The sequence below is a fragment of the Boleophthalmus pectinirostris genome, unplaced genomic scaffold (assembly GCF_026225935.1).
Source record: "Boleophthalmus pectinirostris isolate CB_2022bp ecotype Guang Dong unplaced genomic scaffold, ASM2622593v1 HiC_scaffold_7, whole genome shotgun sequence".
Lineage (NCBI taxonomy): Eukaryota > Metazoa > Chordata > Actinopteri > Gobiiformes > Gobiidae > Boleophthalmus > Boleophthalmus pectinirostris.
The window spans coordinates 17565785-17579905 of NW_026571473.1; the positions used below are offsets into that span (position 1 = coordinate 17565785).

The window sequence follows — 14121 nt, forward strand, 5'->3', positions numbered from 1 at the left end:
TAACTAATTCAGAATATTTCACCAGAATAATTATGCTCTTTCAAAATCCGCTATGGAATCTAGTTTTGTAGATGCCATACAGTCTGTGGTTGATGAACACTGCATGGTCTTCAGCTGCTTAGTTAGCCCTAAAGAGTATTAAGCAAAGCAAGAGAAAGCTGTGTTTCCCATTTAACGGTTCAGTTTCAATGGGGATAAAAAGTGACGAAAATGACTATATAGCACTTAAACACCAACAGAAGATAAGATACTATATCTGTGGTCGAAAACCCACGAATAAACTTCATTAGATTGGTTATTTCTATGTATTTTACTATTTTCGTCCACGTGAAACCGAACGGAAATAGTATCATCTGCAGTAAAATACTATCTATCTTGACGCTAGCCGATAATTCCTCTGCCGCACTGTAGCCTGCTGGAGATGCCAAGATGGCTGCAAGCAATTACTTCGGCTTTTCACATGGTGCCGGTCAGTACAGGTAATTCAGCTGATGCATTTGTATGTCAGTGTACCCTCTCAGTTCAAGCTAATTATCTGTGTGATATATCTTCTGGTGGTTTATTAAAACGTGAGGCGCTTGGACGCTGCAAAACGTTAGCTTGACCAGCTAACAGGAGTGGAGGTCGTAGTAGGCCAGAGCTTTATTTATAGAACCTGTTTTGTATACAATATATAGTGAGGTCCAGCCTCTGACAGAGTGATGGAAAAAACATTCCCGAAGTGTATGAACATTTTATAATGTTAGATGATGGCTGTCAACTTTTTAAAATAGGGGTGATCCTCCTGGGATTGTCTTTCTAAACATGCATCTATCATGAATGGCAAAATGCAATAATGCAGTAAAACTGTTTATCAGCTGTCACTGTCACAGTCCGCTGTGGGAGGAGACTGCATCAGTAAGGGATCTGTCATCCAGCAGGGACAGTGGGCAATGCTATAATAGAGTACATGCACAATACTTAATTAACTTAATTTCGATGTGATTTTTCCTTTTGTCAATCTCCTTAGCACCCAGCCTCCACCAGCATACTCCCACCCATCTACGGCCAGTTACAGTGTCCAGCAGGCTCCTGCTGTAGCTCATGCTGTGACTGCCACATCCTTCTCTGCACCACCAGTGCAAGCAGCACGTCCAGTTGCCTCTTCTCCTTATCCTGCTTATCAGAGCCACCAGGCCCCTCCAGAGTTCACCTACAGGCAACCAGACCCCCCTGCTGCCCCACAACCCACCACCACACCACAAACGTATCAGGTGTTTCCTGACACGGTTAGTCCTTCTCTCTTTCTACTAAAAATTTCATCCACAATGCTTTGGGATTATATTCAGTTTACAACATTCTCTTGGATTTAACCTGTAACAGGACAATTATAGTTATGCTCGCAGTGCTGCTGCAACCTCCTATGAAAATAAACAGTATTATCAAACAAGTAATGCCCCAGCACAAAGGACCGCCACAGAAAATTATTACCAAACTGGTGAGTATAGCTTTATGAAAATAATTTTAAATGTGAAGTACTATTAGATGATTGATTCATAAAACAAGAAAATTACATATTGCTGCATGGAAGTCCCTTTTCTGTTTTAATTATTTACAGTGGGAGTGAAAAGTGCTTACAATCCAGTGCCTACCACTGTGTATAGCCAGCCACCTCCTCCACAGAGGCAAGTAACTGCTCTGAAACCAATTGCACCGGCAAGTTCAGTGTCAACCAGCTACAACATCTATTCAGCATCCACCAGTGTCCAGCAGCCCCCGACTCCAATTTCATCGTACACCTTAGGTTCTTCTTTTAGTTCCTCTGCATCAGCCACATCTTATTCAGGTTAGTAAAAGCACCAGATTCATAATTTATTTTTAAATAAAAAATATTCTTTACAATTTTCTAACAAGAAAATTACACATTGCTGCATGAAAGTCCCTTCCATGCACTTTACTATGTAATATTTGATAATCACTCCATGTGTTTTCCCTGTTGTTCTTTTAGGCATCAGTTACTCCAGTTATGATTCTGCTGGGTACACTTCCACTTCAACTCCATCCTATTTTCAGACTGCACAACCCACTCTCACCCAGCACCAGCCTCCTCCTCAGCAACCTCCCCAGGCTCAACAACCCCAACTGCCCATCCAGTCTGTTCATAAGCAGCTCACAAGTTCATCTTGGAGCAATTCAGGAAGTAACATGGTGGCAACTCCAGCGGGAAACAGTTATAAAAAGCCATCATTTCACCAAAACAAGTTGTTAAAGCCTAAAGGGCCGCCCAAGCAACCTCAGCTTCATTACTGTGATATTTGCAAGATAAGCTGTGCTGGCCCTCAGGTAAAAATTATTAGTATATGGTAGATTATTATCACTGCATTGAATTTATTCAAAATGTTTATTCCGTCAGTGCCTGGAATGGTATACTAAAAAAACTGTTTTAATCAGACTTACAGAGAGCATTTGGATGGCCAAAAGCACAAGAAAAAAGAGGCTGCTCTCAAGTCAGTGGGACAAACTGGGGCTAGTACTGGGCCCAGAGGTGTTCAAACTCAGCTGCGCTGTGAGTTATGTGATGTCTCATGTACTGGAGTGGATGCTTATGCAGCCCATATTCGCGGGTCAAAACACCAAAAGGTACCTGTATTATTTATTTAATTATTGTTATTATCTAAAATTCTGGTCAGAAACTGTAACAAAATCCAAATAGAAGCTATAGTTATTAAATAAAGATAAAAATAGTTTATTATACTTCGTTGCTTCATTTCAACCTAATTCATCCATTCCACTACTGCTGTAATTTCATGAAATTGCTTCCAACATTGCATTATTTGAATTATCTGAATTAACTATAATCGTACCAAACCTTTAACTCAGTTATTTCTTTCATTTGTTAAACAGGTGGTTAAACTTCACACCAAGCTGGGGAAACCTATTCCATCCACAGAGCCTGTGCTGATCAACTTAAATCCAGCAGTAACTACAACAGCGGGGAAACCCTCTGTCCCAGCCTCAGCCTCTGTCTCCACTACCTCTACAACTACGGGAGCTCCTAAAGTGACAGCTCTGTGCAATGTAAAAACATCGATACCATTAAAGAAACCAGCCCCAGCAAAAACAGTGATCTGTAAGTTAGCTTTGTTTCCTTTTTAACTTTGTCACGTCATTGCCTCTTTTCAAAAGACCCAGTGCTTCTGTCTGTCTCACCCTAGCCAATAAGCCAGTTCTTAGTTCTCCTGCAGTCCCTGAGGTGGTCATGGCTGCTAAAATGGATGAGCCTATGCAGTCAGTTCAAAGCGATGATGAGGACAGTGACAAAGGTGGGAGCCAAGGAGACATCCAGCCAGTGGGGCACAATTATGTGGAGGAGGTAAGAAATATGCTTCTGAAAAGTAATGCAATTACATTTAAATTAAAATAAAGTATTTTACTACTTTCACAAAGTATTGACATTTAAATATTTTCAGGTCCTTAATGATGATGGCAAAGTAATCAGATTCCATTGTAAATTATGTGAATGCAGCTTTAATGACCCTAATGCTAAAGACATGCATTTGAAGGGAAGAAGGCACAGGTTGCAGTACAAGGTAAGAATTAGACTTCGAGTTTTGTCAGAATAGCTGAGCCTCTAAAGTGTGAATGCTTTTTTAAAATGTGATTGCTGCTGCTGTAACATACTGTGTGTTGTAAAACATTTATTTTGTTTTCATACACCATTTAGAAGAAAGTCAATCCTGAGCTCCCAGTGGAGATTAAACCTAGTAACCGGGCCAGAAAGCTCCAGGAGAACAAGCTAAAAAAACAAAGACAAAAGGCTGTGTTGAAGCGTCAGAGGGATGATGAGCAGCGCTGGCATATGGAGATGAGGTGAGAGTTTCTCAAAGGCTTTTGTTGTTTTGAAAAGATAAAGATGGGTTTGTATGTTAGACTGTATAAAGAAGTGGATTAAGGGAGTGTTACACCCACAGTGTTCACCTTCAGGCAAATGAAATTCATCAAGGCTAATAATTTTAGGGACGAATTTGGAGTAGAGTTCCATATTTGGAATTCCAACCACAAGTATCAAAGCACACCAAAGAGCCAGTCATGAGCCAGGTGATTGAAGATAATGTCCTTTCCCGCCCACACCACTTGTTTAGCTGGGAGTGGGTGCTTAGCAACGCTGTCAATCAAATCTGTTACTAACAATCTTGGTGAAAGAGGACAGCTCATTGGTCTGTTGTTAATGTTCATGTCTTGATTTACAGACAAAATTGTGAAATGTAGAGCAGGCTAATATCAACATTTAAGACCAGAGTGATGGGTCTGCCAGCAACAGTTACACAGAGTTTTTCAATGGAAAGTGAATGGGAGTCGACAAAGCTGAATCTCGCCCATGCCCACTTCCTATTTGAACTGCGGTGGCTAGCATTTTACCTTTGGCCATTTATATATGGGGTCGAGTTAGCTGAGACAAACTAGGATGATGGGAAAGGCTGCTACATATAAGCTTCTGGGAAATTAGAGGCGTGGTCAAGGTGAGTTGTGGTTCGCTGGTGAGAGGAGAGGCGGCTGAGGCGTGGTCCTCCTCCTGAATCTCAGTAATCATATTAACTACATTTAAAGTAGGACTTTTGATTTATCAGATTTCTGGGGGCTTGAATTTGCTCGAAAATTTTACTCTTCAAATTTGAGGGCATCTTTGAAGGACTGTGGAAAGTATATATAGAGATATTAAGTGTTCAAAATGGAAAAAATAAATTTGGTGCCATCTTTGCCAGGTTACACCAAAAAAATTATAGCACCCACCAACATAAAATGATGTTTTAGAAAAACTAGATGTCTGTTTTTAACATATCCAGATTTTGTGATGGTACCTTATTTTTGCAAAATGAGTTTTTGAAAATGTGGTGTCCGCATACATTCAGAGGATTCATGGACTATGAAGGCACTTTCAGAAGCTAAGAAAATAGTCTGAATATTTGACACACAGCTTAAACTCAACAAAATGCTTGATTTGATTACTCTATTACTCTACTGTATTACTCTAACTATTGTAAATTATTTAAATTCTTTGAGGAAACCAACAGATGTTTTGGTGTAACACTCCTGAATTGTATATTGGCATCCTGTTCCCTAGGAACATCTATTTTAGAAATGATGTGTTGTAGAGGTACCCAGCACTAGTCTACGGAAGCCCTGAGCCGCAAGTGTAAAAAAAGAAATAAAAATAATAAAATAATAATTATTATATTATCTCGTTATTTCAAGATTTTATCTTGTTATTTTGATCTTTCTCAAAAAAATAAAAATTGTACACTTAATATCTCGAAATAATTACTTATTACCTCAAAATACTGAGATAATATCTCAAAATAATAAGATAAGATATATATATATATATATATATATATATATATATATATATATATATTTATAATTAATTAATTTAATTTATTATTATTATTTTTTTTTTTTACACTTGCGGCTCAGGGCTTCCATAGAATACCTTAAAGGTGTGGTACCATAGGTACCTTTTATCACACATCATTTCTAAAATAGATGTTCCTAGCACTATAACAGGATGCCTAAGAAAAAGCATTTTGTTGAGTTTAAGCTGTGTGTCAAATATTCAGAGTGTTTTCTTAGCTTCTGAAAGTACTTTCATAGTCCATGAATGCTCTGCATGTATGCGGACACCATATTTTCAAAAATTCATTTAGCAAAAATAAGGCAGAACACCATTAACACCATTAATTTTGGATATGTTAAAAACAGTGTAGCACTTGTGGTCTGACAAAGAGGCTTCAGAGAGTGTATATTCACTTCCATTTAATGCCGTATGCACTGAAACACAAGAGACACATTAATGACCACGCTATTCACGTCCAGGCACACTTTACAATTAGGACCTGCGAGCCCCACTGAGTTGCCTTCACCTGCCTATGTACATCCCCAGCATATCTCCTGTCTAAAATCGTATCTGTTTCTTGTGCACATGAAATATATATTTTTAAAAAATCCTTTATACAAATCTGATCTAAAATAATAAAAAATAAAATCAGGTGGGTGGTGCTTTCTAGACCTCTAGACATCTTTCTAGAACAGACCATTTTATGTTGGTGGGTGCTATAATTTTTTTGGTATAACCTGGTAAAGATGGCACCAAATTAATTTTTTCCATTTTTAACACTTAATATCTTCTAGAGCGTTCATCATAGAGGGTCAGCTTTAAAATACAAAATACAGAGCATGTGTGGGAAGGTGTATGTTCAATATCAAACCTCTGTCTTTAAAATTGCACTTTCCACAGTCCTTCAAAGATGCCCTCAAATTTGAAGAGTAAAATTTTTGAGCAAATTAAAGCCCCCAGAAATCTGTGATAAATCAAAAGCACAAGTGTACAAGTCCATATTCTACAAGTACATTTGCCAAGTTTTAACCCTTGAAAATTTGAAGGACCTACCTTAAATAGTTTTTTTAGATACAGCAGTCTGAAAGTGGCTCTTTAGACAACTCTGCTTAAAACAGGTCAGGACAGAGTTGATAAAATATCTTTTAATGACGAAACTATAAGGAGTTGAGAGATAAAATTTGGGACTTTTCCTATTGGAATGTGTGTGAACCTCCTAGAATTTTTTCAGTCAAATCTGAGATGGTCGGGCAGGGGCATTCGGAGATTTGGCGTGGAATTAACCATATACACTCTATGATTGGTATGGCAACAAATATAATGTAACAAAATAACAAGGTCTAGTCATAAAATGGCAACCTCCGGATAAATACGATTTTGAACTTGTTTATATTTTGATAAAGCTCATCTTGTGAAGTGTCCTTATTTCTTAGTTTTGTTGTGGCATGTTAATGCAGACAGTTGTGTTCCACAGGCGATATGAAGAGGATATGTACTGGAGGAGGATGGAGGAGGAGCAGATGTACTGGGGAGATCAGAGACGCAGAATGCCTCCTCCACCACCTCTCATGAGCAGGCCTGGTATGCCTGTGCCTCCCCTGCTGGTGAGATTTCAAAGTTTTGACTGATAATAACCATTTTGTTTATGCTGGGCAGCGATTTAAATTTCGAAATTGTGTTTAGTCGCATTTTTAAATTGTGATTAATCATGAGTGGGGCTCTTTGATCCAGTTTTTTTTACTGATACATGGGACCTAGGGCTGTTGCAAAAAACACAAAAATTAATCACTATGGTACTAAGAGGCCCACCGCGGTGGATGTTGGGCCATCGCGATCACCGTCTGTGACCAACGTGACTCAACCCAGAGTCTTGCACAGGTCCATTTTTAGAAACCTGCACCCACCCAGAATCGTTAATATTCCACCCGTTACCACCCGTGCCTGTGATAACCCAGGACTAACCCAGGACTAACCCAGGACTAACCCAGGACTAACCCAGGACTAACCCAGGACTAACCCAAGACCTCGGCCCTCGCCCGATCGCGCTTTGCGGACACTTGCTCTGTCTGTTTCAGTGCCACTGGAAATATTATAACTCCGGGGGGTGGGGGAGGGAGTGTGATATCATTACATTCCGTGCTGTTGAGCCGCTATACCACACCGTAGGAGAGATTCCCTAACTGCGACAGCCCTAATGTGACCTGCGTAAACTCACATCAAAATAAATAATTGCAATTAATTATACTTAAATGCATTAACATGCCCAGTCCTAATTTTGTTATACTTGGATGTTTGCATTGTCACCCACAATACAATGTATTGTCTAAATTTCTGTGTGTTTTCTCAGACATGTGTTCGCCGACCAGACTCCCCTGATGACCGCCACATCATGGCTAAACATTCCACCATTTACCCAGTGGAGGAAGAGCTTCAGGCAGTTCAAAAGATTGTGTCCCACTCTGAGAGGGCCCTAAAGCTGGTGTCAGACTCACTGCTGGAAAAGGACCCCATTGCAGTCACCACGGCTGATACTGAAGAGGGGGATGACAAAGGGTATGCTATTTTCAAGTATATGTGAGGAAGTTCTGTTTCTGTTGGCTTAGTATTGTTTGCTTTTACAGCACTGAAAACTTAGGACGCCTCCTAAAAGGTGTGATGAGGGTTGGCATCCTAGCCAAGGGCCTACTGCTCAGAGGAGACCGAAACGTGGAGCTCATATTGCTGACTGCAAAAAAACCCACGATCTCCTTACTGAAGAACATTGCTAAACAGCTGCCAAAGGAGTTAGCGGTAAGAGTGTCAAGTGATAATAGGGTTGGAGAAAATAATGAAATCACAGAAATTATAAAGTTTTACTGCACTGAACATGTATGTATTACTATTATTATTGGGGATGATTTTTTAATACATCAAATTTTTCCTTGAAAACTCACAAATCCAATTAGACCTCACAAAAACTGAAATGGTGTTTCATTATATTTCATTACATTCCAGCCTTTGTGATTTGATAATTGACCATTTAAACACCTATTTAATTTGAATGTGAATGTTACTGCCATAATTCTTAGCACCATTGCCATTTTTATTCATATTTCAGTGCACAGTATTTTAATTGCATATTTTCCATTTTATTTTAAGTAATAATCAAACTTTAACTTTCAGCATGCAGATTATGTTTGGTGTGTATTTAAGGCTGTGAAGACATTTGACTCCAGACATCAGTAGATCCAGAGGTTGTAATGTGTCATGCTCTAACTATTCCTCCTTCACGATTCAGTTTGAAGTTTTTGAGGAGAAATGCTTTTCACTGATCTTTAGATTTACTGCCTGTTACGACACCTGAATCCTACAGAGTGAGACAAGATCCTTCTGAAGTAGAATTAAACAAATACACCATTAATTTTTATATGCACAGATGAATATGAATTGATAAAAAACTGCAAATTGTTGCCAACATGTGTCCCGACACCTCTTCTCCTCTGTAGTGAATAATTCCAAGTGTCCTTTTAACTGGCAGACATTTTCTGAAGATCAGTATGAGGTGCAGGCTCACCCCGAGGAGGCGAACATCATCATTTTTTCAAGCAAGGAGCCCAAAATGCAGGTGACCATTTGTCTTACCTCACCGCTGATGAGAGAGGACCCTGCTTCTGAGAAGGACAAGCAGGCAGGAGGAAAAGCGGCCGAGAAAGGTTAGAGAAGCCAAAGCTTTCAGTACCATACAACAAAATGTTAGTGCACTGTAACTAAATACACTATTCAACATGACCCCAAGTTCTTTTTACTGTTAGGCTCCAAGAGACAAACATAACAGGGTTAGAAATGACACTAAGCCTGAAAAACAGGAAAAATGATTCTTCTCCTGTTTCCCTTCAACGTTTAAGATAAAAAAGGCCCATTTACTTTTCTTTTCCCCCATTTTTGTAGTTACACAACCTCAGAATTCTTTCTTTTATTCCACAACATGGGAATCAAAAGCCGGGCTCTCCGACCTTTCTGTGCCACTAGGGTGTGTGTTTCTTATGAACACATGCTCAGAAAAGCCTCTGGGAATTTATCATAGACAAAATGAAGCTATGTTTATATTAGGGATGGGCATGATTTATCAATTAATCGATAATTGATCATTAAGAATTTCATCGATTACGTTAATTTTAATCGACAAACCGAATGTAGGTTGCTGTGCGTAGCGTGACCAAATAGGGTCCGTACATGTGTGTCTCTGCACTCAGAAGGAGCGAGCAAACACAAACATTCGGTCAGTCTGCAGCGTACCGAAGCACAAATGCGTATTTCACGATGATTTGTACAAGAAATTCCACGCTTTCCGTTGCGTTCGGTACAAGTGTGAGTCCATGTGCACAGTGTATAAAGCAGCACATATGCTTCGGTGTCCAGTGGGAAAAAGCTTTACCAGGTGAGAGTCGCGCAAGGTCGATGACGAGGACCCACCTCCCACGCCCCGTACAGTGTCCTGGTTTTGACAAACGCAAATCTGGTCACACTAACCTGTATTCCACTGAGTCATGTCTTTTAATCCGACAGAAATTGACCGCATCAGCGCACAAGAGCTGTATTTTTATCTTCGCTGAGTTTATGCAAATTAGCGATGCGGTTTTAAGTTTCGTTTCTGTGAGAGTTGCGCAAAACTGAATTAAACACATTATAATGTCAAACGGATTGATGTGGCTCTAGAGTCGTTACGGTTTATATGTCGTAAAGTTGAATTTATTTATGCAGGTTAGTAGTGCAGATAGTAATAATAATGATGATCATTTTAATATAAAAACGTTAATGATTAATCGATAATCGATCGTTAATTCTTCCGACGATCGATTAAGAAAATTTCATCGAATGCCCATCCCTAGTTTATATCCTAATGCCCCGGGATGAAAGTGCTTTCAAAAAGTACCTCATACCCCAAATCAGTTGTTGTTTTATTTGGCTTTTTGTGAAGGGATTTTGAGGGCAGGGGAAGAGCTCTCCCTCATGATCCCTGTTTCATATGAAGGCATTTCCAAGATGAAGGTGCAGGAGTGTCCTTTAACCGCCTCACAATGATCATGCTAAAGGAGATCAGGCCCAGTAATAAAACCATCATTAATGCCATTATTTGTTCCATATCATTAGTGACAGTGGTTTGGGTCATTGTGTCGCAAACACTCCTCCACCTCTTAAAAACTGTCAGCATTTAAATGTGTTTATTTAATTTTTTTCATTTTGAAAACATGATAGTAATGTTTTCTGTGGCCACTGTTTTTATTTGAACTTTTGTTTGGGTTTGTTGATCAGTGCCCCCCATTCTGTATCAGCAGACCTAGGCAAGGCAATGGCTAATCTTAGACCACACTTGTACACATACCACTAAGAATAAAATTACCAGAAAGCCCATGTTTATTGAGCCTTTTCAGAGTTGAAAGCCCTTTCCTTTGTTCAAGAAACAGAGTTGCTATGGCTACTTGCTAATGATTCAACTCTAAAATGCAAGATAAACGTGGATGTATGATTCTAAGTGGTATGCCTTCAATACGTGGCTTTGTTTTAGTTGTGCATTTCCCATGTGAGAAAGCTAATCTCCTCTGTTGTTGCTGCTATTTTAGTGAACAAGAAGCCCCCAGGATCAACTTCTGAACTATTCCGTCACTGTAGCAGAGTAAACTATGAAATCCTGTGATTTAGGGACTTTATTATACTGTATAACCATTTTATTACAATTCTGAAACTCTTTACTAACTCTCTGTATAGACAAAAGCTACATACAGTGGCTGCAAATGGCATATATTTGAAACCGTGCTATTAGCATATCTGTTCATGCAAAGAAATCAACCTAGAGATGCCCATAAATTGTTAAGTTTAATGTTCATGTGAAATGACCCATGTTTCATTTCATTGTGAAGTAACATATTGATGATCAGCCTAAGTTTTTTTTTTTTTTTTTTGGCCTACCAGCTGCCTAATAAATATGCATACAGTTTTAATTGAACATTTTTGTTCAAATATTGGTCTCTGGGTTCTAAATAATTGGCCATGGACAAAAACATCTGTCTAGTAAGAAAAGAAGAGGCTAGTTTCTCAATGTTCTCAAAGTATCAAATGATCTTTTGTAAATGTTTTTTTTTACATTTTCACATTATAGTACATTATATTATTTAGTCTGCATGTTGATTTCTTTGCATTAGTGGATGGATTCCTGTAAATGGCACCCTCTAGAAGTTTTTTTTAATCAAGTTTTTTTTTTTACAATTTGCAGCTGCTGTATATTAAAGTACTTATATGTGTACAGTTTTATTTGCCTTTCTATCTGCTCTGTCAGGCTAAGGTAATACAAAGAAAATCACATTGCACTAAATTAATGCCACAACAAATCAAGCACAGGAAATCCTAAGCACTTAGTGGAGAGAAGTCATATCACAGCGATTGTTGTTGCTGCTTTTTATAAAGTGTATTTAGAATTAAGTACCTTTAATACTGTAGCATGTGACCTGCACAGTAACAAAGAGACAAAGTTTGCTATCAGTTTAGGTCTTTTCTTCAGTTTATTTAACTTTTTCAAATATATATTTTTTTATTTCGTATATACATCTTCATACTGAGTGCATTGGATTTCCTTTCTGTTGTCTTCCAAATTAAATTGGTAATTTCTTTCTCTGTAAACAAATAATTTTAATTGGGTGCATTGTTTTACGTTACACTATTAATGAAAAAATGTATATTTAAAAACGTTAAGAATAGAGCTCAGCTAAGAAGGATAAAATTCTGTTTTGTAGGTTTGTTTCATGTAAAGTGAATTAAGCCAGTAATATGAGCGTATTATCTGTCATAGGCGTGGACGAAAAGGACCCACCTGATATCTTGAACAAGAACAAATGTTTGGATTACTTGGCTGCCCTGCGTCATGCAAAATGGTTTCAGGTAAATCCTCTTTGACAAAATGTTTTTGTAGTTTAACAAATTCACCAAATTATTTGGACCTATCTTTAAGGCTCGAGCCAATGGGCTACAGTCCTGCGTCATCATCATTCGTGTGTTGAGAGATTTATGTCAACGGGTGCCGACCTGGGGGAAAATGCCTGACTGGGTAATTTAGTGTTTAATGAAGGTTTAACCTATATTCCTTAAAGTCAACATAAAAAAATCTGTTTTTTGTTTGTTTTTTTCAGGCGATGGAGCTGTTGGTTGAGAAGGTCATCAGCAGTGCTGCAGGGCCACTCAGTCCCGGTGAGGCCATGCGCAGGGTCTTGGAGTCCATCTCAACTGGTATCCTGCTCCCAGGTCGGGAATGCTACTACAGTATATACTATACATACTCTACAGTATATGCTATACACTATACACTATGCACAACACACATGGTTTATCATCTAAGCCTTTACCAACCTGTGGTCCCACTGTTTTCAGAGGGACCCGGGATTCTGGATCCTTGTGAGAAGGAGCAAACTGATGCTCTACAGAGTGTGACATCTCAAGCAAGAGAAGATATAACTGCAAGTGCACAGGTTAAAGGACCTATCAGCTGAACATAACCTAAATGTATTGTTTGTGTTGGTAAATTTGACTTTATTTTTGTCCCCTCCAGCATGCCCTGCGGCTCCTTGCTTTCCGTCAGATACATAAAGTTTTGGGGATGGAGTCTCTACCAGCTTCAAAAGCCAGTGCTCGCAATCGCAAACGCAGACGGGATGCCAGTGACACAGGCGAAGGAGAGGGTGAAGGCAAAAAAGACAAGAAGGACGAAACAGCTTGACCTCTGTTGATCTGATAGTTTATATGGCTTACAACTTAAATGCATCAAAAACATAGTGAAGTACAGACTTATCTCAAACACCACATAATACACACATACAATAGATTTAGGATAAGGTGTTTAAGTTGGAGAACTTAAATAGGAATTTATTCACAATAAAAACAAAGCTATATATTGTAATTATATATTTTCAGAGAGTATGTGCTCTGTGTGCTTCTGCAACTTAGGTTTTAATTAAAAGAAACTTCAAAATATGAAGATGAGTTGACCTAACTGGTATATCTACACTATTATAACAGTAATTATTACTGTGAGCTGTAGTGTCACACAAGCAGTACTCTGCACTAAGAAAAAAAATAGCACAATGATGTGTTGAATGCTATGTTATAAAATGGTTCATTCTAACAGAAATGTTTTTGTTTTGTAAAATAGTCGGAAATTCACGTGAGGCATGAGCTCCTGCAGAAAATTCCAAAAACTTGTTATATACAAAGTTTCAGTAGTGGCATGCTGAAGAAACTGAGCACTTACGGTAAATTGCATTATTACTGTTACTGAATGCCATAATTCTATCCTTTGAAAATGTACATCTATCTACCAAAGTTATTAGCTAAATGGTATCTTGTACTTGCGTAAGACTTAATATAGACTGAAGTGGTTACAAGACTCTTACTCCTGCACAAATTATTATATTTATAATCTAATGAAGTCATGCAGGTAATATTTTGAGTTTGTTTTAGAACGTAACCTTTTATTTTATTGTGTGGAAACATAACTTAATAAATAATTTGAGCATAAAATATACCTGTTATTAGTGATTGCTGTCAGACGTTGTTTCCCACTTTTGTAGTGCTGCTTAAAAGTGAGAAAATAAAATCTTTTAACATAGTGTCACCAATTGTTTGTTTTGTTTTGCATTATGTATAACATAATGTATGCCATATATCTCTGGTATACACATTATGACTGAACAGCGTTTGTGTTGTTATCCTGTGGGAGCAGC

At 38.4% G+C, this 14121-nt stretch overlaps 1 protein-coding gene across 1 annotated transcript; it reads left to right on the forward strand.

Annotated features, from left to right (window-relative positions):
- Positions 1-355: 355 nt before the first annotated feature.
- On the forward strand, positions 356-14012 carry zfr2 (zinc finger RNA binding protein 2). The gene is made up of 19 exons (XM_020924773.2): positions 356-479; positions 1010-1268; positions 1363-1477; positions 1598-1825; positions 1988-2322; positions 2431-2619; positions 2884-3109; positions 3195-3352; positions 3450-3569; positions 3704-3849; positions 6849-6978; positions 7722-7927; positions 7996-8164; positions 8892-9066; positions 12198-12286; positions 12357-12452; positions 12535-12646; positions 12773-12870; positions 12951-14012. Exons 1-19 carry the CDS (start codon positions 430-432, stop codon positions 13116-13118), a joined length of 3069 nt encoding a protein of 1022 aa, XP_020780432.1. The 5' UTR covers positions 356-429; the 3' UTR covers positions 13119-14012.
- The last annotated feature ends 109 nt before the right edge of the window (positions 14013-14121 follow it).